General features: G+C 40.0%; 1 protein-coding gene across 1 annotated transcript; it reads left to right on the top strand.

Annotated features, from left to right (window-relative positions):
• The first annotated feature begins 76 nt into the window (after window positions 1–76).
• GSKIP (GSK3B interacting protein) lies at window positions 77–20,268 on the top strand. The gene is made up of 3 exons (XM_052659961.1): window positions 77–100; window positions 14,389–14,647; window positions 18,511–20,268. Exons 2-3 carry the CDS (start codon window positions 14,390–14,392, stop codon window positions 18,670–18,672), a joined length of 420 nt encoding a protein of 139 aa, XP_052515921.1. The 5' UTR covers window positions 77–100; window position 14,389; the 3' UTR covers window positions 18,673–20,268.
• The last annotated feature ends 1,926 nt before the right edge of the window (window positions 20,269–22,194 follow it).

Raw genomic sequence — 22,194 nt, forward strand, 5'->3', positions numbered from 1 at the left:
TCCGAGGGGGCGGGGCGAGGGCAGGGAGGGCAGGGGGCGGGGCCGCGGGTCGGTTCCAGACGCCGGGGGAGGGAGGAGACGGAGGACTTGGGACGCGCAGGTGAGCGGGCTGGGGGCTGTGGGCGGGCGTCTGGCAACCGGCAGACCGACCGGGCGGTCTTCGGGGATGAGCCGAGGGCCTTCTGTGGGGGACGGGGCGCGGAGAACCAGGCCGTGAGGGGACGCCTTGCAGAAGGGGGTCCTGTGCCCGGGCTGAGGGGGCTCTGGGGACGGCTCTGGCCTGGGCCGTTCCCGCTCACCTTAGACTCGGATCCAGGAAACGGGCGCTCGGGGCGCCGCCGGTTCCCCGGGGAAGGGCTGCAGCCTCTCGGGAGCATCCCTGCCCTCCCCCACCCTCAACCCTACCCCCAGTTATTGACCAGTGCCCGTTGTCAGCAAGTTATTCGTCGCCCGCCTCGTCCAGGTATTGTTTTCCGAAGCTTCCTCTTCTGTACCGTCTTGTCTGGTGGCTTGCAGCTTCCAAGGCGCTTTATTCATCCCTCGGTGTGCTGCGCCAGCACACACCCAAAAACTTGAGTTTCCGAGGCGTTTGTGGGCAGAACCGCTTTCTCGGATCCATGCCAAAGCCTTCCGACCCCGCGGAGACCTGAGCAAAAGTACTTGTGCTGGTCTGGCAGTCTGCGCAATCGTGTTTCTGCCTTTTAGGAGGCAACTCCTGCAGAGGCGGAGCCGACTCGAAACTTGGTCCACCCCGAGGAGGCCTGCGTGTGTCGTTCGGTGTTCGGTGGCCCGAAAGCCAGGTGTCCCGGGTTAGAATCTTGTGCCCGGCGTCTGTTCAAGAGGCCCCTTGAACCGGCCACCGCCCGCCCTGTCTGAGTCTTTGCCAACTTTAAGCGTGTTGTTATTGTTGTTCAGTCGCCCAGTCGTGTCCGACTCTTTGCGACCCCATGGACTGCATGCAGCACGCCAGGCCTGCTTGTCCCTCACCATCTCCCGAAGTTTGCCCAAGTTCATGTCCATTGCATCGGTGATGCCATCCACCTTCTCATCCTCTGACGCCCTCTTCTTAAGCATATTAGTAATATCTTATCCCCAGAGATTGTTAGGATGCTTAAACGATTTCCGTAGGGTCCCGATTGTTGTTGTTTAGTCGCTCCCGTCCCTCTCTTTTGCTACCCCATGGACAGGGCCCCATGGACTGCAGCACGCCAGGCTTCCCTGTCCATGGGATTCTCCGGGTAAGAATAGTAGAGTGGTTGCCATCTCCTCCAGATCTTCCCGACCCAGAGATCGAACCCGCGTTGGCAGGCAGGTTCTTGACCACTGAGCCAAAATAATGGGAAGATACCCGTTATTTTTATTTAAATCAGGAGTAACATGGAAAAATGTGTGGTCACGAATACAGACTCGAAGAAGACTCCACAGACTGGAGGAAGTAAGATGAGCATGTGAAAATGAATGTATGAATTAAGAAGGTACAGAGGAATTCAGGGAGCTGTGATCCATAGTGAAGGGGGCATTCCTTTATTCAGTAAATATTTTATCGATTGTCTACTGTGTGCCAGGGATTGTTCTAGGTGCTGGGGGATACAGCAGTGACCAGATTAAGTCCCTGCCCTCATGGAGTGCTCACATTTTATTGAAGGGAGGGGAAGCAAACAACAAATATATGCAGTAGTAAATGCTATAGAAAAAAAATAATATAAAGGAGAGGAGATAGATTTGCCACTTTTATATAGGGGATAAGGGAAAGCCTTCCTTGTTTAATAGGTAACATTTTGGCAGAGACTTAGGGAAAGCTGGGGAGCAAGGTAAGTGATGCCAGGAAGAGTTTTCCAGGCAGGGGGAATAGAGTGCAAGGCCCTAGGGCAAGAGATGCTTAGCGAGCACAAGGAACATCGGGAGGTAGTGAGGGAAAAAGGAGAAGCTGGAGGCTTGGGGGTGAGGGGGCAGTCTCTATAGGGACTTTGCCTTTTTACTCAGTCAGTGAATGGATTTGAGGAAAGAAGTACCATAACCTGGCTAAAGTCTTCACAGGATCGTGCTGACTGCTGTGTTGGGAATAGACGTACATGGAGGTAAGAGGCCCAGAGATGAAAAAGCAAGGCCAGTTTGAAAGATATTGCAATGATCTAGGGCATCTCTTGTGGCTCAGCTGGTAAAGAATCTGCCTGCAATGAAGGAGACCTGGGTTCTATCTCAGGGTTGGGAAGATCCCCTGGAGAAGGGAACGGCTGCCCACTTCAGTATTCTGGCCTGGAGAATTCCATGGTCTGCATAAGTCCATGGGGTCGCGTGAGGAGTTGGACACGACTGAGTGACTTTCACTTTCCGGCAGAAGTGACAGTGGCTTGGATGAGAGCGGTAAAAGTGAAGATGGGAAAAAACAGTTGGATTCTGGATATATTTGAAAGATAAGAACCTGTACTTATGAATAATGATAATGCTTCCCATAAAAGGAGAGTAAACAAAATAATAGGAAAGTGCAGGAGCCAGCCTGACAGGGAGTTAAGATTTGGGGAGTTTTAAACCAGACTTTTGATGAATGGACAGAGTTTACTTTTCAAATTGAAATGTTAAATAATTGATTTCTTTTTGGAATATAGAATTACATTCAGACTGTCCACAGAATGTGTGAAATTTCAAATATCAGAATAGGAAAATAAAAACTGGGAGATTTTGTAAAAACAAACATACTGTTTTCAGAGTGTTAAGTGTGTTGCTGGGTCCATTTTATGCTTTCTGGGAGAAATTCAGCATAAATTGTTAAGGTTTAAGATCTGTCGTTAATTCTACCTCTAGTTCAAATAGGGTACAAACTTATCCTAACAGCGTTTTATGTTTTATCAAAGACAAAGAACTATCACAAAATGTTAACAGTTAATCATTAATTGAGGTTGATGAAGTAATTAGCAACCAAACATTGTAATAACAGGTCAGAGGCTACATACCAGAGGCTGAATGGTCATGACAAAAAAATCATCCTTGCAAGGAATCCATGTTAACATGTAAAATAAAAGAAAAGCTGAGATGATTTTGGCCTTGAAGACTTGTGCCTGTGGTGACAGGAGTAAGATGGTAGTGTTCCATGTCACATGCTTCTCAGAGCCGTAAAAGGCCAAAGCCATAGCCACTCCACACACTGTGAAGAGCCTTGAAAGTGGAAGTGATAGTCAATCAGTCGTGTCCAACTCTTTTGTGACCGGGCTTCTCTGTCCGTGGAATTCTCCGGGCAAGAATACTGGAGCGGGTTGCCATTCTCTTCTCCAGGGGATCTTCCCGACCTAGGGCTTGAACCCAGGTCTCCTGCATCGCAGGCAGATTCTTTACCGAATGAGCTACCAGGGAAGCCCAAGGAGCCCTGAACTTGGAGTCAAAGAGCTTCGGTCAAAGGTCAATCTTGGGACATCGCTGGTGGTCCAGTAGCTAAGACTCCAAGCTCCCAGTGTGGAGGGCCCAGGTATGATCCTGGTCAGAGAACTAGATCCCACATGCTGCAGCTAAGACCTGCGCAGCCAGATAAATATTTTTACTTTTTAAAAAAGGTCAATCTTTCTTCTTTAAAGATATGTAAGTGCTTTTATTTTTAATGTATAATAGTTAATATAATATTTGTTGCTTCCTGTGCCCAGTACCATGCTAAGCGCTTTCCGCATTTTCACTCATTTAGTCCTGTCGGGATCCCTTTAAGGTAGATGCTCTTGTTGGCTTCATTTTGGGGAGGAGGAATGTGTGACTAGAGGGATTGATATCTCTTTCCCCAAGTCTCTGAATAAGTGACAGAGCTGAGATTCTAGCCCTGATCAGTCTGTTCAGAAGAGCCCTTTAACCGTCACACTATGTGGCCACTTCTTGTTCACAACAGGATTTTTCCAGACTGTGCTGTGTGATACAAATGAAAGTAGAGTTGACCGTTGAACAACACTGTGGTTAAGGACACCAACCCGCCCAAAATTCAAAATTCACCCATAACTTACAGTCAGTTCTCTAAATATACAGTTGCACATTCGCCAGTTCACTCAGCACAGATTATGTAGTACTGCAGTATTTATTATTGAAAATAAATCTGCACATAAGTAGACATGTGCAATTCAAACCTGTGTTGTTCAAGGGTCAACTGTGATCATGATTAAGATACTACATTCTAGCCCTCAGCTGACTGTTGTAATGGCAACTGAAAAATCAAACTTTCTTTCAAAATATAAGTTTCATGTCTGTATACTGCCTTGAAATCATTCTGGCCCTGTTCTTTTATTATGCTGTATATATGACTCTTTCTAGGCCCATTCTTTTGCCATCAAGGAAAAATCTACAGTCTTTTGCTGGCTCTTTGATGCTGTAAATTTGTGATGAAACAAAGTCTACTGAATTAAGAAGTAGAGAATAAAGAACTTTGTGATCTTGATATCTTGGTCTTAGATATCTTGATAACTAGTTTCATGAATTCTCCCCAAACTACTAACACAGCCCCCAAATAAACCAACAGATGAAGTAAGAGCTGGTTCCTAAATAATTTATGTATGATGTTATAAGGAATCATTTGGAAATTTTATGCAAGGTGATGCAATGTACCAGATTAAAATCACCTGTAAGGTATTCCAATTTTTGAAGGTGCTGGCAACAGAATATTGCCCAGAGTCTGGTAGACAGCCAGATTTTAAATGGAAAACAAAGAGGTTTTCTGTTTCTCTATCTCTTTAGATATGTCTATATCTCTTTTAGCTAGAATGTACCTTATATTAAATACACTACCAATCCTCTATATAACCTAGAGGGTTATATAGAAACAAAAAGCTAGCTCCCAGTGTTATCTTGGTTTTGGTGGTTAAGCATTCATTTTTTTAGTCTTTTTTTAGAAATCATTTAGTTGCTTGTTTTGAAGGAAAGGTTGTTTATGGGGTTGTAGTTTGGTTGCTTATTTACAGTTTAAAAAAAGTTCTCCAGGAGTATACTTCTTGTTGCCAGATGGAATTCTGCCTGATTCATGAGCTGCCTAATTAAATTAAATCTTAAGAGAAAAAAAACACTTCTCAAACGAACACTATGTATTTCTTTACCTCACCTTCTTCCTTAATCATCTGAAGCACTTGGCTTGATTTTTTATTATTACTGGGTTGTGTATGTGTGTCTTTGTTGAAAGTAGGGTGCAGAGTAATTTTATAAATGAGTGTATAAATGGAAAAATAAGCCGTTTTATCTAAATTACAAGTACTGTGTGTTCGTAATGCTGCAAGTGATACTGATTTAAATTTTAATTTCAAAATAGACATCTCAGAGCTCTTGAAAACATTAAATGTTATGTGTTATGGAAAATAAAGGTTAAACTAGCTTTGTTGTCATTGTTTAGTTGCCAAGTCATATCTGACTGTTTGCAACCCCATGGACTGTAGCCTGCCAAGCTCCTCTATCCATGGGATTTCTCAGGCAAGAATCCTGGAGAAGGTTGCCATTGCCTTCTCCAGGGATCTTCCTGACCCAGGGACTGTCCCGTGTCTCCTGCATTGGCACGCGGATTCATTGCGCTGAGCCACCAGGGAAGCCCAACTTAGAGAGGACATGGCTTGAAACTGCCATTTGCTATAAAATTTTAGGCAATTTTGCATCAAACTTCATAATATTGTTACTTTAACAGTGATACGTATTTCCAAAAGTGTCTACCATGTTTATCCTGTAGCTTTTTGCCCCATGTCATGGAGCTAACTTAAGTACTATAGCTTGAGAAGCAGAAAGTACTTTTTCTTTGGTTTATTCATTCAGAAAGTATTCAGTGAAGACCTGCTTTATGCCAGACACTGTGCTCATGATAGTCATACCACAGACCTCCATTTGCCATGAAGTATGATATGTACAGCAGTATCAAAACAAATTCTAAGGAAGCAGGATATAGTTAACTCCACCTTACAGTTTTTTAAGTAAAATAGTATGGGTCTTATACAAATATATAGTAAGCATGTGTCAAAAATATAATTGACTCATTGATGAAACAACAAACAAGATGGTAAAGTTGATTCAAAGGCAAGAGAGATGAAAATCAATGAAAGAAGAACTGATTAAACAAGACTGCAGGGACTTCCCTGGAAGTCCAGTGGCTAAGACTGTAAGCTCCTGATGCAGGGGGCCTGGGTTCAGTCCCTGCTTAGGAAACTAGATCCCACATGCCACAATTAGGGTTTGCATGCCCCACCTAAAACCCAGTACAGCCAAATAAATAAATAAAAATTTAAAAATAAGATTGCAAAATTAGCTCAAAACTGGGTAACAGGATTCTACGTATGGCTAAGATAAAGTGACAGGGACCAGATTTACCCTTCCACCTGAATCAAAACAGTGGGCAGAAATACGTGAAACAATGGTTTTAAGATTTTGGACATTAAGCAGCGAAGGACAGTGATGCCTGGAGAGAATTTCTAAGCATGGCCTTGGAAGGAGAAGCCCAGGTAGAACCCAGGAGTCTGCCTGAATTGAAGATAAGAAGCTAGGAGTCCAGGAAGGGCAGGCAGCTTGGGAAGAGTACTAGATGGTAGAGAGCTTCTTAGTGAGTGCCATGGATATATACAGAGGATCCCCTCCAGTCTGCAGCTAAACACACTGATCAACAGCTAGGTGTGAAGAAGCTACCCAGAAGAATTAGAGGAATTTTCAGAGTTCAAACAGGACCAGCAATAGTTACAGTTCCTCTCACCCAAAATGAAAAAAAATCTCATAATTCATAGACCATCAGGTAGAATACCCAAAAAGGTTTTACCACCACAGTGGGGAAACAGTTAACCAGAGACTAAATCAGTTTTGCTGCTGCTTTAAAAAGCCTAGAAGCAGGACCTGAAAGGATCAAGCTTTTCACAGATAACTGCATCCCAGAGCAATGCTCAATAATATTTATAGGAATAAAAAATATATATCCAGCAAATACAAGGTAAAAATCCGTGAAATCTGGCATCCAGTCAAAAATATCAGGCATGTAAAGAGCAGTTCAGTTCAGTTCAGTCGCTCAGTCGTGTCCGACTCTTTGCGACCCCATGAATCGCAACACGCTAGGCCTCCCTGTTCATCACCATCTCCCGGAGTTCACTCAGACTCACGTCCATTGAGTCTATGATGCCATCCAGCCATCTCATCCTCCTCGTCCCCTTCTCCTCCTGCCCCCAATCCCTCCCAGCATCAGAGTCTTTTCCAATGAGTCAACTCTTCGCATCAGGTGGCCAAAGTACTGGAGCTTCAGCTTTAGCATCATTCCTTCCAAAGAAATCCTAGGGTGATCTCCTTCAGAATGGACTGGTTGGATCTCCTTGCAGTCCAAGGGACTCTCAAGAGTCTTCTCCAACACCACAGTTCAAAAGCATCAATTCTTTGGCGCTCAGCCTTCTTCACAGTCCAACTCTCACATCCACACATGACCACAGGAAAAACCATAGCCTTGACTAGACGGACCTTAGTCGGCAAAGTAATGTCTCTGCTTTTGAATATGCTATCTAGGTTGGTCATAACTTTTCTTCCAAGGAGTAAGCGTCTTTTAATTTCATGGCTGCAGTCACCATCTGCAGTGATTTTGGAGCCCAAAAAAATAAAGTCTGACACTGTTTCCACTGTTTCCCCATCTATTTCCCATGAAGTGTTGGGACCGGATGCCATGATCTTCATTTTCTGAATGTTGAGCTTTAAGCCAGCTTTTTCACTCTCCTCTTTCACTTTCATCAAGAGGCTTTTTAGTTCCTCTTCACTTTCTGCCATAAGGGTGGTGTCATCTGCATATCTGAGGTTATTGATATTTCTCCCGGCAATCTCAATTCCAGCTTGTGTTTCTTCCAGTCCAGCGTTTCTCATGGTGTACTCTGCATATAAGTTAAATAGAGCAGTATACAACCCATAACAACTAGAAAAACTATCAGTTGAAACTAACCCAGAAAGATCCATGACATTAAAACATTTATTACAATTGTTCCACATGTTCAAAAAATAGAGAAAAGATTGAACAAATTAAGAAGAGACATGGAAATTGTGTTGTTTTTTAAGACGGACCCAAGTAGAAGAGATTAGATACTGCCAAAAAAAAAAGATTAGAAAAGAATGTGAATACATAGCAACAGAAACTGTTCAAAGTAAAACACAAAGAGGAAAAGAGTAAAAAATGAGCGCAGATAAAAATAAATTTTTTTTAATAAAAACTAAGAAGTTAATTCTAAATTAAAAGAACAGTTGAAGATATTATAAGTTAAAGATGTATTCTGTAAACTCTAAAGCAACCACCAAAAACATTCAAAGAGTTAAAAGCCATCAATAGGTTTAAAATAGAATCCTAAAAAGTGATCAGTTCAAAAGTAGAAAAATAAGGAAAAGGAAATAAGGTACAGGTGGGACAGATAGAGAACAAAAGAGATAGTAACCACATCAATCATAGTAATCATATTAAACATAAATGGTCTAAACAGTCCAATTAAAAGTAGAATTATCAGTTTGAAAAAGCAGGACCAAACTATTTGCTGCTTACAGGAAACCTGCTTTAAAGACACCGCTCTTCCCATTGTCAAGAGCTTAAAACAGCCGATTATATCAAAATCAGATTCTGTTGCTTTAGGTATTAGCTCCCTCTCAAATTGGGTCATTCACATTAACTACTCTCAGCACTTTCCTTGTTGTAGGCTACCTAAGTTAGTTTGCTTACAGTTCCTGGCACTCCCTGGATTTTGGTAATGCATTGTTCCCTCCGAAGAATCCTTCACAACTCTTAAGTCTTCTCTGCCTATTAATATCTCTTCATCTGCGCTCATTCGAGCCCAGTTTTGACTGACCTCTTTCATGAGTCAAGCTCCATAGTAACTAACAATTATGTAGTAAATCATGGAATGTCAGAGCTATCAAAACCAGTCAAGAATTTCCTGTTCATTCCCCCTTGTTCTATAAACAAGAAAACCATGAACCCTTTGAGGTTGTATGGCCAGCCCAAGTTTATACATGTTTAGTGCTAAGTTTGTAGTAGGACCAAGGCATATCATTGTGTTCTCTAATTATACATTTCTTATGTTGCATGTATACGGCATTAATATTTGTGTACATGTTTGATGTGCTTGTCATATATCCCAAATGAGGCTGTGAACTACCAGTAAACGTATTTAATTAATCTTCTAAGGCTTAGAAAAATGCTGGATACATAGAGTCTAAATTGACAAGAATAAAAACTAGAAGTAATTCATTAGTTTTTACCATTTGAAACGCTGGTGGTTAATTTCCCTCCATAGAATAGCTAAGATAGATTTTCTAACATGCTTGTTTCCAAATCTTGCTACTCATGTATAAAATAAGCTGAATTTAGTACCTTATGTCTATTGATTTTTTTCAACAATGTCAATCCTAAAGGAAATCAACCCTGATTAGTCATTGGAAGGACTGATGCTGAAGCTGAAGCTCCAATACTTTGGCCACCTGATGTGAAGAGCCAACTCATTGGAAAAGACCCTGATGCTGGGAGAAATTGAAGACAGAAGGAGAAGGGGATGACAGAGGATGAGATGGTTAGCATCACCAACTTAATGGACATGAATCTGAGCAAACTCCAGGAGAGAATGGACAGAGGAGCCTGGCATCCTGCAGTCCATGGGGTCACAGAGTCAGACAGGACTTAGCAACTGAACAACAACAAATTCATTGTATTATCCACAAGTATTCACAGAGGCCTAGTCCTGTGCTACCTGATACAGTAGCCACTGGCTTTTTAAATTTAAATGAATGAAAATTAAATAAAATTTGAAATTCAGTTCCTCAGTCACTCTTGCAAGACTTCAAGTGAGTAGAAGCCACATATGCCTGGTAGCTACTGTGTTAGCACAAGTAAAGAACTCAAAACATAGAAATATGAATTTAAAGAGAAGGTAGAAATATGAAAATTCATGTTTCTGTGTTTTGATAGGCTAATTGTGGTAGTATATATAAATAAATACACATATAATGAGGTACCTGCTCCAAACACCTGTAGTTACTGGGATGCATGATGAAAATGTGGAAGCCTCTCCTCCAGTGCCCCGTCCACGAGGCTCCCTGCCGTGCTTCTGCGGCTCCTGTCACACACCGAGTTCGTGGTTTTGGGCTCTGTGTTCACTCCTCTAGAGAGGATCTGGTTGGATGAGCCAGTCACCATCCACATCAGGTAATTGAACAGAGCTCCTGATTCAGGACAATACATAAACCCCTTACCAGCCTCGAAATATTGCTTTTAAATAAAACAGGCGTCCCCAGTACGTTTCTCTGTGATTATGGTGCTGGAGTTAACAGAATACAGATCATGAATCCTGTGAGTAAGGAACCTTCCCAAAGAAGGCAGTGGACTGGACAAGTACTCCTTTTGAAAGTAACTTATGACTGTTCCAAAAAGGAAAGTCAGGAAATGAAGACTCTTTGCCTACCTGTATACTCCTTTCCCTGCTTATAGGATATGGACAATGATAGGCAGGATAATAACGACCCCCCCTGCCCCCGCAAAGATGTCCACGTCCTAGTCCTAGTCCCCAGAAACTGACTATATTACTTGTTATGACAAGAGGAACTTTGTAGTTCCTTAACCCTAAGCCTCGGAGAAGGCAATGGCACCCCGCTCCAGTACTCTTGCCTGGGAAATCCCAGGGACAGAGGAGCCTGGTAGGCTGCCCTCTATGGGGTCGCACAGAGTCGGACACGACTGATGCGACTTAGCAGCAGCAGCAGCAACCCTAAGCCTCGGACGGGGAAATATGCTGGATGTTCAGCTGGGCCCACTATAATCAATCACGAAGGTCCTTATAAAAGGGAGCACAGGAGAAAATGGAGGTATGGCCACGATCAGAGACTGAAGCGGTGTGCTCTGAGCGCGGAGGAAGGGGCCAGCAGCCAAGAAATGCAGGCGACTTCTGGAAGCTGGAAAGGCAAGGAAACATTCTCCCCCGAAGGCTCCAGAAAGACTGTAGCCCTGCCAACACTTTGATTTTAGATTTCACACTTCCAGAATCGTAAGAATTTGTGTTTTAAGTCACTAAGTGTGGTAATTTGTTAACAGCAGCAATAGGAAACTAATACACATGTTGATACTCACATTCTACAAAGTTTTCACTAAGCACTTTCTACATAACAGGCACAAAAATATCAGGGTTTCTTTTTTAAAAAATATTTTTTAAAATTTATTTATTGGCTGTGCTGGGTCGTCATTGCCAAGCAGGCATTTCTTTCGTTGTGGCGAACAGTGGCTTCTCTCTAGTTGTGGTGCGTGAGTTTCTCATTGTGGTGGCTTCTCTTGTGCAGCACGGGCTCTGTGCACACAGGCTTTGTAGTTGAGGTGCGTGGGCTCAGTAGCTGTGGCTCCTGGGCTCTAGAGCACAGGCTTGGTACTCGTGGCACGCTAGCATAGTTGCTCCGTGGCGTGTGGGGTCTTCCCGGATCAGGGATCAAACCCCAGTCTCTTGCATTGGCAGGCTGATGCTTTACCGCTGAGCTACCAGGGAAGCCCAGGGCTCAGGTTTTTGGGGTGTTTTTTTAAACCTCTCTATAAAGCTGTTGAAGAGCTGGGTTATGAGTGCTTTTCATTTGGGGGAGGCTCCTAATTCAGTATGCTTTCAGTTACCAGTAAAGTAACAGGAATTTATTGGCTGCACTAACTAAAAAGTGCAAAGACTGGGCAGCATCAGGGCTCGGGCTTAGTTTCTCTGTGCATCTCTTGCCTCTGTTCTCTTCCCATTGTCAGCATCATCCTCAGATTTCCCTCATCTTGGGGTGCGTACCAGGAGCAGCCGGGGCCAGGTGCTGCGAACTAGTCTGCGTGAAAGTGACTGGGAAGATTTCTGTGTGTGAAGTTCAGGACAGTCTTCAAATGGGATTGGGGTCAATCTTGCTCAAATTTCTTGGTTACTCTACTCAATAGGGGAAGGGGAGGTAATATAATTCCCCTTGGAAAATCTGGGTACTGTTTGGAAGGGGAAATGATATTGATGAATAATCAAAAGCTTGTCATAACCAACAAAAGATAATTGTAAGAATACCTTAAAATAATGATAGCTTAAGATATTATTAACTTCTATAATGCTTCAATATGAAAATCTATCGATTTATATGTATCATCGAAAGTTCTGGATATGTCTGCTCTTTTATGCATCATTCAGAAGCATTTCAGAGAAACATCTAAAAGTTCACAGTCTTGGGAAAGGTGTCTTTCTCTTTTTTTGCCCCCTTGGTACTAATTACTCCACAACAGTTTGATGACCTGCTTTACTGGCCTGTGAGGATTTCTTACATTCTAGTACTGGAGTCTTCAGCTTTCCGTGTCCTTGTGGTCCTAGTTGCAATGAATTAGACTCTTTAAAAGCTTGGCTCTTGTCAAGCTTTCTCATGTAAACATCTTTTTCATGTAAGTTATTATTTCTGACATCTGTAATTGAGATACTTGATTACTTGAGCAAAATAAAGATGTGTGGCATTCAGGATATTAAGAGATTTATAGTAGACAGGCATGTTTCAAAATCTTCAAACCTGACTTTGTAAAAAAATAAATAAAATGGGCTTATTTCTTATACGTAAAACCAAGTATAATATTAAGGAATATAATGATTATTTCTAGAGAAGGGAGAGATTTTTAGAAAATCAAATATTTTCACTTTCATATGTAGTAAGTCAATGTGAGATTTCAGTTATCTGACAAATTCTTCTAGCAATAATTGATAAATTTATAATTAACTTGTATTGTTAGTGACTAATTCTGTCAAGTGTTGTAGGAAACAAGATAAAGGGCCAGTTACAACATATCATTACTTGAAATAGGATTGAAGGATTATATTATTTGTACATTTGCTAAGTAGTTTTTTGAAATAGCTTCACATAGTTTATCATAAACTGTCTTTAGCAAATAGTTTTGACTTTTACAATATGCAAATAACCTGCAGTTATGGAAACTCTAGTCCCTTAAGAGGTTTGCTAATAATTCAGAGCATTGGCCTGACAGTAGAATCACCCAGAAACTCTGAAAAAATACCCAGAAATATCTCCCAGAGGTTTTGATTCAGTGTCTGTGAGATGGGGTTTCTGCCACAGTTGAGAACCACTGATTTTGAACATTACACGAGTAGAGCACAAGTTGGTAACTTTAGGAAAAGGGGTGGAAATTGTAAAGTAATAGACAAACAGTACAAATAAATGTTCGTTAGCAAGTTGAAGAATCGTCCTATAGTTAGGTCGGTGGATGCTTAATCCATATAAGAAAAATAAAATCTTAATTTACTTTCATAAAGTCTACTGGTGAAAAGAAATTATATCTTATTCTGAAAAGCTGTTTTTACATTCCAAAGCAGTCTCACATTTATTCACTTTTCTTATTCATATATTTTGAATTTTTAACAGTCCTCAACTGTTCCACAAGTCACAGAAGAGAGAGGCAGAAGCAGACTGGCAATAATACTGGATCAAGTAAACACAGAAAATAATATTTTTGAAAGTATAATATATGAGCCAATTCAAGCAACCAGTTAAAAAAAAAAAAAAGGGTGGTGTTGGGACAGTAGGCTGTCCACTTGGAAAATAAAGCTATACAGAATAAATTCCAGACCAATCAGAGAGTTAACTATAGAGATAGAGAATGAGAATTCAGAAGATGATTTAGAGGGCTTTAAAGTGTAATCATGGAATGGGGCAGGTTGCTTCTTAGGCAAAACCCCAAATCCAGAAGTCACAAAAGGAACTACTGAGAGTGTCCTGTAGCAGGTAAAGACTTAAGCTCTGACTTGAGGCAACTTCAGGTCATTACCATTTCTGTTTTGTTTTGTTTTTTTCACAGCTATATGATCTTGGAACTAAAAATATACCATAAAAAACACCTTTAAAAAAATCTTATAAATAGCCCAAAAGTTGTTTAATCAAAGAAATGCATATTGTTTGTCTCTCACACTGGCAAATATTAAAAAGAGTTGGAAAGGGTGCCGTGAAAAAGAACTCAGTCCCTCATACTCTGTCGGTGGAGTATCAATCATGCAGCCTTTTTTGAAGGTGGATCAGCAGTATCTATTGAAGGTTAAAATGAGCATGTACTTTGACTCAGCAATCCAGTTCTAAATATCCTTCACATTTGTAAAGAAACAGGTACTAAGATTTTTACATTGGCATTGTTTGACATAGCTAAAAATTAATATTCTGAATTCTTACCAGTATGGGGTTAACCTTTTGGGAAGAAGTGGAGAAGAGATTTTTTTTTTTAACCTATAAGTGTCTGTAGTTTTGCTATGAAAAACTACTGAAAATGGTTTTAGGCAATATTTTCACTAAAAATTGTTAGCTTATTATGATATTTTCTAATAAATGGCAGGTGCAAAGCACAACTGCTTTTTAATCAAATATTAATGTGTGAATATCTTTTTATAAGCCTGTTTCATACCCGGTTTTCTGCAGAATGGAAACAGACTGTAATCCCATGGAGCTGAGCGGCGTGTCAGGATTTGAAGAAGAGGCTGAGCTTAATGGCTTTGAAGGAACTGATATGAAAGACATGAGGCTGGAAGCCGAAGCAGTTGTAAATGATGTTCTCTTTGCTGTTAACACCATGTTTGTCTCAAAAACCCTGCGCTGTGCAGACGATGTGGCCTATATCAATGTGGAAACAAGAGAAAGGAACAGATACTGCCTGGAGCTCACTGAAGCAGGGCTCAGGGTAAGTCCCTTTTCCCTTTAGGAAAAAAAAAAACAAAAACATCTTTACCGTTTGATCCAAAAGGTTCAGGAATCAGGGAATGAGAAAGAGTTTTAGGTGAGAACTTGACACCCAGTAGCTTCCAAGATTTTTTTTTTTTTTTTTTTAAGAAAAATTTTTTTTTTCTTTCCCCTAAGAATTTTTTTTATTAATTCTGAAGTCTTTCAGTCAACATAAGAATGGATTTTGGGGGGAAAAAAAAACAGATTTGATTCTGAGTATTTTGTTGTAACTGTCTTCCCCCAAATAAACTGATTTCTTATCTCTTGCTAAGCATGTCTACCAAAATTATGCATTCTCTACACTGGATGAATTTTTCAGCCATTGTGTTGAATCTTCTTCCACCTCCTATAAATATTTCTTCTACTAAAACAACATACTAGCAGGAATTCCCTGGTGGTCCAGTGGTTAGGACTCCACTCTTTCACTGCTGAGGGCTCGGATTTGATCCCTGGTAAGGGAAGTAAGATCCCAGAAGCTGCTCAGCCATACATAGAGAAATAGATAGATCATACTTGACTCCACCATTCACTAGCTGTTAGATCAGAATTAAGTCACAGCAGAATGCTCTGCCTCCAAGAATAAATTTCCATTTATTACATGTAAGCTTTTCTAGCAGAACGACCTCTCTGCATCCTTTAAACCAGAATCCTGACTTTAGAATAATAGAAAGCACTACCTGAGGACAACTTCTCGTTTAAAAAAAAAAAAAATTTTTTTTTAACCTGTGGAACAAAGGAATGGACATTAGAAATGTCTAGTTTAATGTTACCAATGTCTATTTGACTTTACTAATTAACCTTGGCAACTCCCACACAGTCCTGTGGTTAGGACTCAGCGATTTCATAGCCAAATTCAGCCTCTGGTCAGGAACTGAGATCCTGCAAGTCACACAGTACATCCTAAATAAATAAACAGCCTTCAAGCTTGGTCAGAGATCTCTGACTTTTCTGTTTGTAAATCCATGAAGAGTAGTTCTCCCAGAGGTGCACAGGATCATGAAGCAGTAGAGTACGTGGTTGAAGCCAGTAAGAATGTCACGTGATACATTAGACAGGCATGTGACCGTCTCTTTATTTCAATGGATTCAGTTTCCCTAAGATGTGTGTGAGTCACATGTTCTGTGTATCCCCTGGTGGAGGCTCACTTACGTTGAAACCGGAGTTGTAACTACTCTCATTTCCCACACAACTGCATCTTGGCTTTGAGAATAATCCTGGAATTAACTAATCTTTATGCTTCCCTTCCTAAATCCCTAAATTTGTACCCAAAACTTGCAGTGTTTAGAAGTGGACCTTAAATAGAAATAGGTAAAGCAAGAGTAGAAATAAATAACCCTAGGTAAATTAATTTTCTCTGGCACTGTTTAATTCTGGTGACGTAGGAAAGGTTTTGTTGACAGTTAGAAATCTTTGTGAATTTGAGTGACGTTGGGTGAGTCAGTCAGTCTGAGTCCCTGCTTCTTTATCTGTAACTTGGAGGTTTAAAACAAAAGCTGAAAAAAGATTTTGGGGACGTTATGTGAATAAAGTTTGCACAAAGATCTGGGTCAGTTATAAAACCTGGCATGTAGGTACTCAAATATTTATTTTTTTTCTGTCTGATTCAGTTGACATTTATTGAGTAACTATCCTGTGTCAGAAATTAGACATCAAACCATGTAAATAAGACATGATCCCTGTTCCCAGGAAGACCACACATATCAGGGATAAGAGAGGAGCAAACAGAATCATAGTACGCTGTAGACTGGACTGAGACAGGGTGTGGTTCCACAGTGGTGCAGTTCATCTTCCTTAGGTGTCTGCCTCTGCTTTTCATTAGAAACAACAGCACTGCTTCTGTTTCTAGCATAAACATGCATCTCCTATGGCTTGAGTAGATGTCATAAAAAATTAGAGGTTGTATGAGGAATTCACAAGCTTTAGTGAAGTCAGCAAAACTGATGTTGATTTTGCCCTACACTGTGCTGGTGAACCAGGGTATAAATCTTATAATCTCGTTGTAAAAAAAAAGCTTTAGCTGTGTTTAAAGAAAAAAACAAACAGGAAAAACACACACACAGGTTAACATTTCCTTTTATCTCACAGAATTGAGCAGATAAGTCATGTATTAGCAACATGAAACTGGCATTTCTAATTATAACTAATTATAAACCAGATTTAAAACTATAAGTAAATTTTAGAACTCTATTTTAAAAAAAAAAGCCCAAATCACATAAATAATGATAAAAGTATGAACTAATGGGGACTTCCCTCAGGGTCCAGTGATTAGGAACCCACTTGCCAATGCAGGGGACACAGGTTCCTTCCCTCATCTAAGAGGATTCCTCATGCCGTGGGACAACTAAGCCCGTGTCCCACAACTACTGAACCAGTGTGCTCCAGCTACTGGAGCCCAGGAGCCCTAGAGGCTGTGCTCTGCAGCAAGAGAAGCCACCACAACGAGAAGCCTGCATACTGGACCTGGAGAGTAGCCACCGCTGACTGCAGCTAGAAAAAACACACAGCAAGGAAGACTCGGCACAGTCACACAGAAATAATTTTTTAAAATAAGAATAAAAAAGCCCCATGGTATTATTAATTATAGTGAATATAATTATTATAGTGTCTTTATAAAAAGGCCCTCAGTATATGTAGAATTAAGTAGAAACATGTTTTAGACTATGAAAATGAAATACTGTTTTTGTATAGCTTTTTCAACTCTGTATTTTCAGGATCAGTTCAGTTCAGTCGCTCAGTCGTGTCCAACTCTTTGCGACCCCATGAATCGCAACACGCCAGGCCTCCCTGTCCCTCACCAACTCCCGGAGTTCACTCAAACTCATGTCCATCGAGTTGGTGATGCCATCCAGCTATCTCATCCTCTGTCGTCCCCTTCTCCTCCTGCCCCTAATCCCTCCCAGCATCAGGGTCTTTTCCAATGAGTCAACTCTTCGCATGAGATGGCCAAAGTATTGGAGTTTCAGCTTTAGCATCAGTCCCTCCAGTGAATACCCAGGGCTGATCTCCTTCAGAATGGACTGGTTGGATCTCCTTGCAGTCCAAGGGACTCTCAAAAGTCTTCTCCAACACCACAGTTCAAAAGCATCAATTCTTCGGCGCTCAGCCTTCTTCACAGTCCAACTCTCACATCCATACATGACCACAGGAAAAACCATAGCCTTGACTAGATGGACCTTTGTTGGCAGAGTAATGTCTCTGCTTTTCAGTATGCTATCTAGGTTGGTCATAACTTTTCTTCCAAGGAGTAAGTGTCTTTTAATTTCATGGCTGCAATCACCATCTGCAGTGATTTTGGAGCCCAAAACATAGTCTGACACTGTTTCCACTGTTTCCCCATGTTTGCCATGAAGTGATGATGGGACCAGATGCCATGATCTTGGTTTTCTGAATGTTGAGCTTTAAGCCAACTTTTTCACTCTCCACTTTCACTTTCATCAAGAGGCATGTTAGTTCCTGTTCACTTTCTGCCATAAGGGTGGTGTCATCTGCATATCCGAGGTTATTGATATTTCTCCCTGCAATCTTGATTCCACCTTGTGCTTCTTCCAGCCCGGCGTTTCTCATGATTTTCAGGATCAAGAGTGGGTAAATCAAACCTTTTAAATTTTGAGAAAAAACTGGTGAGAGCATTTTGCTGGTGATGTTCCTTATGTTATAAATTGCTTAAACATTATAGGTTATATGGATATTTAAAATGTGTATTCTGACTATTAATTGAGAAATGCATAATGTCATTAGAGAATGAACCATGTAAAAACTTGTGTTTTTTTTTGCTTTCTGTACCAAGATGAAATCTGATTATTTAATTAATTTTTCTTGTAGGTGGTAGGTTATGCTTTCGACCAGGTGGATGATCATTTACAGACTCCCTACCACGAAACAGTCTACTCCCTGTTGGATACGCTCAGCCCTGCGTACCGGGAAGCATTTGGAAATGCGCTCCTTCAAAGACTGGAAGCTTTGAAAAGAGAGGGACAGTCATGACTAAGCTTTTTTCCTGTTAGAGGGGGCTGCTGCTGGTACACAAGGTTGACATACAGCTTGAAACTGCTGCATATGGTCATAGCAGAAAATGCGTCTTTGATTTTGTATCTTTTATTTTTTTTGCTTCACATGTAGGCTTTTGATTGATGATTGAATTGTCTGTCTTAGTTTCTGATTCATTTAGGAAATCCTAAGGTCACTGCTGTGACACCATCATTAAGACATTCAGATTTCTTCATATAGTATCTCTGCATTTCAGAAACCTAAGCAGTATTTCATTTGCTTATCGCAGGACTGCCAGCACTCTCTCTTACTTAGGAAATTCTAGATTTGCACAGTAATAGAGGAAATAAAATGACCTAACTTCAGACTTTGATTCAGCTCGCTAAATCAGGGGTTTACTACTAGCTCAGACTAACTTTGTAGTAATTATCTTGCTACTAGCCTTATTGGAAACAAATTATCAACTAGTTTCCCCGGCACAAATTTTTAAATTCACTGCTTCATTGAATCTATTTATATTATTAATATGGACTGATAAAAATGAGTTCATTATCTATTACATAGCTAGTATTTACATGAAACATAGGTACTGAAATAGTACTGTATTCCTTGTTTGCAACAGCCAGCCAACGAAGAGGACAAACCGTTAGCAAATGAATGTAACAATTACTTGTTTCCAAGATATTTAAGCACATAAACAAATACAGGAACAGGCTCCATTCTCTTCCTAACAAAAAGCATCTTCAGCGTGTGTGATTTAAAAGAAAGGAGATTCTGATTTCCTAGAAAATGATATTTTGGCCTGTGTTGATTCTTCTTATGAATGTTTGTTTACATGATGTACAGTATATATTCAGAAAGTATTTTTGCTTCAGCGTTTACTTCGTATGATGTGGTGCTTTGGTATTCCCACAGCACCCCTCCTTCCCAACAGATGTACAGTGTTCTGTCTAGATGCAAAATCTACAATGTCACAGGAGCGCATTGTATAGGTTTGAAACCAAAGGATGAATGAAGCATTCAGAGACTTACTATTTGAGAAAGGGAGACTCTGTATTTTATATTTTACTACAGGTACTAATATTTATAATAAAATAAACTATACCATGCTGCTACATCTTTTCAAGTACATGTTGAATATTAAGAATTGGGAAGTTGTTTTTTTAATACTAGTCAAAGCAGCAGCTATACAAATGTTGAACTAAAATTCTGCATCTGGACATATCTTCATAATTTGTCATTTGAAGACTTTTATAAGTCATTATTAAACAGTAGTACTTTTAGACTCTTGAAGATCATATAGACCAGAGCAAGTTTAAAGTTTGGTTTGGGTCATTATTCATTGTCAGAGTTCATCGGAATGCTTAAATTATGTTTGACGAATATTCATCCTCAGCTTTATTTTCATATGCTTAAGTGTTTGGGTAATGAAGTCTAACTTCAGCTTGAACTTTCTCATGCTTAATCTCAGGCTAAATGTAAAGGGTATTTGTACAGTTTGAATAAAATTCTGTTTACTAATTTTGAGTTAAGTATGGAGAAAAGTGATTGTATGTTTAAAGTTGAAAGTGTTCATTTTGTGATAAATATTTGATTCCAAGAGCTTCCATTTTTGAATTCCATGTTGTTCCATTTCATTGTGAAGTGATATTACTATGAAAGAGCAACAGAGAGAAGACATTAATAAAACTACAGATATTAAAACCTCCACTAGTTATTAAATCCTTCATTTTATTTAGATTTTTTGAAGACTTTAACCAGATAAATTAAGCCTTGATTTCACTTCCAAAAGAAAAAAGAACCTCCAGATAAGTAATTATTATAAATCAATAAAAAAAGAGAATAAGGGGCAAATACTATATGATCAACTCAGGAAAATATACAAATGTGCAGTAGCCACTTGAAAGATATTCAACCAAACCAGTAACTCAGGAAAGGAAAATAGGTTTTATCTATTTGAGTCATTTTACCTAATAATTTAATAATGTGTCAGGTTTAAATTATATCCATAAAGATTTAGTGAAGGACACAGTTACCTTCTCATGGAGGCTATGTTGGTGAAACCTTTCTGGAAGATACTGGTAATAGAGCCTTTACAAAGCTTATAACTCACATGCTGGTAATAGCCTCAAAGGCTAGGGACATGATTGAGCAGAATATATACAACAAGGATGTCATTTTCACTAATGAAAGATTTAGAAGTCTCTATAAAAAAGTGTTAAGCTATGCCAGATCCTCTTGATGGAAAAATATGCAGCCATTAAAAATTGGGGAAAGTTATACTACAGGAAAAAAAAATAAGCTTTTAAAACTATTTGAAAATAATCATATATATAACAGAAGGAAAAATGGAATAAAAAGTATTCTACAGTTAATATAGTAATCAGTAGGTGGTAAGATAGGTTATTTTCATTTTCTTTTAAGGGAAATGCAACATGATGGTGTCCAAGCCAGCTGAAGAACTCTCCTTTCTAGCAAAAGCACAAGCTGTGCTGAGTTGATCCTGCTCCCAGGATCCTTGAAGAGGTAGTATGTTTGTGAAAAGAATACACACACCTCATTTCCCATGATAACTCTTCCCACCTCTCCTCCAGGTCCAGAATCAGTCTTTACACATCCCACACAGCTCAGCAGCAGTTACTGGAGTTCTGAGCCTTCATTCGCGTCTTTCATCACAACGCTACACTGTTCTCTCCTCCAGTGTTCAAAAACCACAAAATATGCAGTTTGACTGTTACAGGGAAACAGGATAGGAAAACACTTGAGATTCTGATACATGCCACTTTAACTTCAGAATTCTGCCTTCTTCCCCTTCATTTGTGTATGACGGTCAACTGAAACTTGGACAGATTGCGGCACTTGCTCAGCAGCCCACCTGTGAGCAGGAAAGGAAGGTCAGAACCCAGGTCTTCTGACTCCGTCAGTCGTCCCCATACAGTGTGTCAATAAAAGCATCCCCTGAACTTTGTGGTTGTGTGAAAGCTAATTTTGAAAGAGGAAAGGAACAGGGAATTACACTCAGTATCTTGCAATTATCTATGTAATTGGATCACTGCTATACACCTAAAACTAACAAGATTCTACAGTAAATCAACTATACTTGAAAACTAAAAATATATATTTTTAAAGGAATAATAGTAAAAGGTAACTGGCATAATAGAACTGATCAATAGAATCTCCTTTCCTAACCTACCAATATGCTATACAATTCTCTGGAAGCCATCCCCTTGTAACTATGGCCCTAGCTCATTTACCTGTTATCATAATGTAAACAGTAAGAATGAAACAAAAGTGAGTTATATTTTATAGTAGCATGATCGGTTGAATAAAAGTACTTATCCACTTAACAGCATTTTATTCGGGACAGACTGAAAATCTGGAAATGAGGCATCTAGTGAATTTTAGAATATTCCATCTAACAGGTCTTTATAAAAAATGAACAATATTTATTCCAAGTTCTGTACTGGTCTTGCAAGAGTATTTTTACATTTAAATTGACAGCTAAAGAAAAAAAAATGT

The sequence above is a fragment of the Budorcas taxicolor genome, chromosome 21, assembly GCF_023091745.1.
Source record: "Budorcas taxicolor isolate Tak-1 chromosome 21, Takin1.1, whole genome shotgun sequence".
NCBI classification, from domain to species: domain Eukaryota; kingdom Metazoa; phylum Chordata; class Mammalia; order Artiodactyla; family Bovidae; genus Budorcas; species Budorcas taxicolor.

What these genes read in the sequence shown, in the direction of transcription:
- GSKIP (XM_052659961.1), top strand. Translation starts at nt 14,390, where the DNA reads ATGGAAACAGACTGTAATCCCATGGAGCTGAGCGGCGTGTCAGGATTT. An exon ending in TCACTGAAGCAGGGCTCAGG is followed by an intron (nt 14,648 to 18,510) that starts GTAAGTCCCTTT and finishes TTTTTCTTGTAG; the next exon opens with GTGGTAGGTTATGCTTTCGA.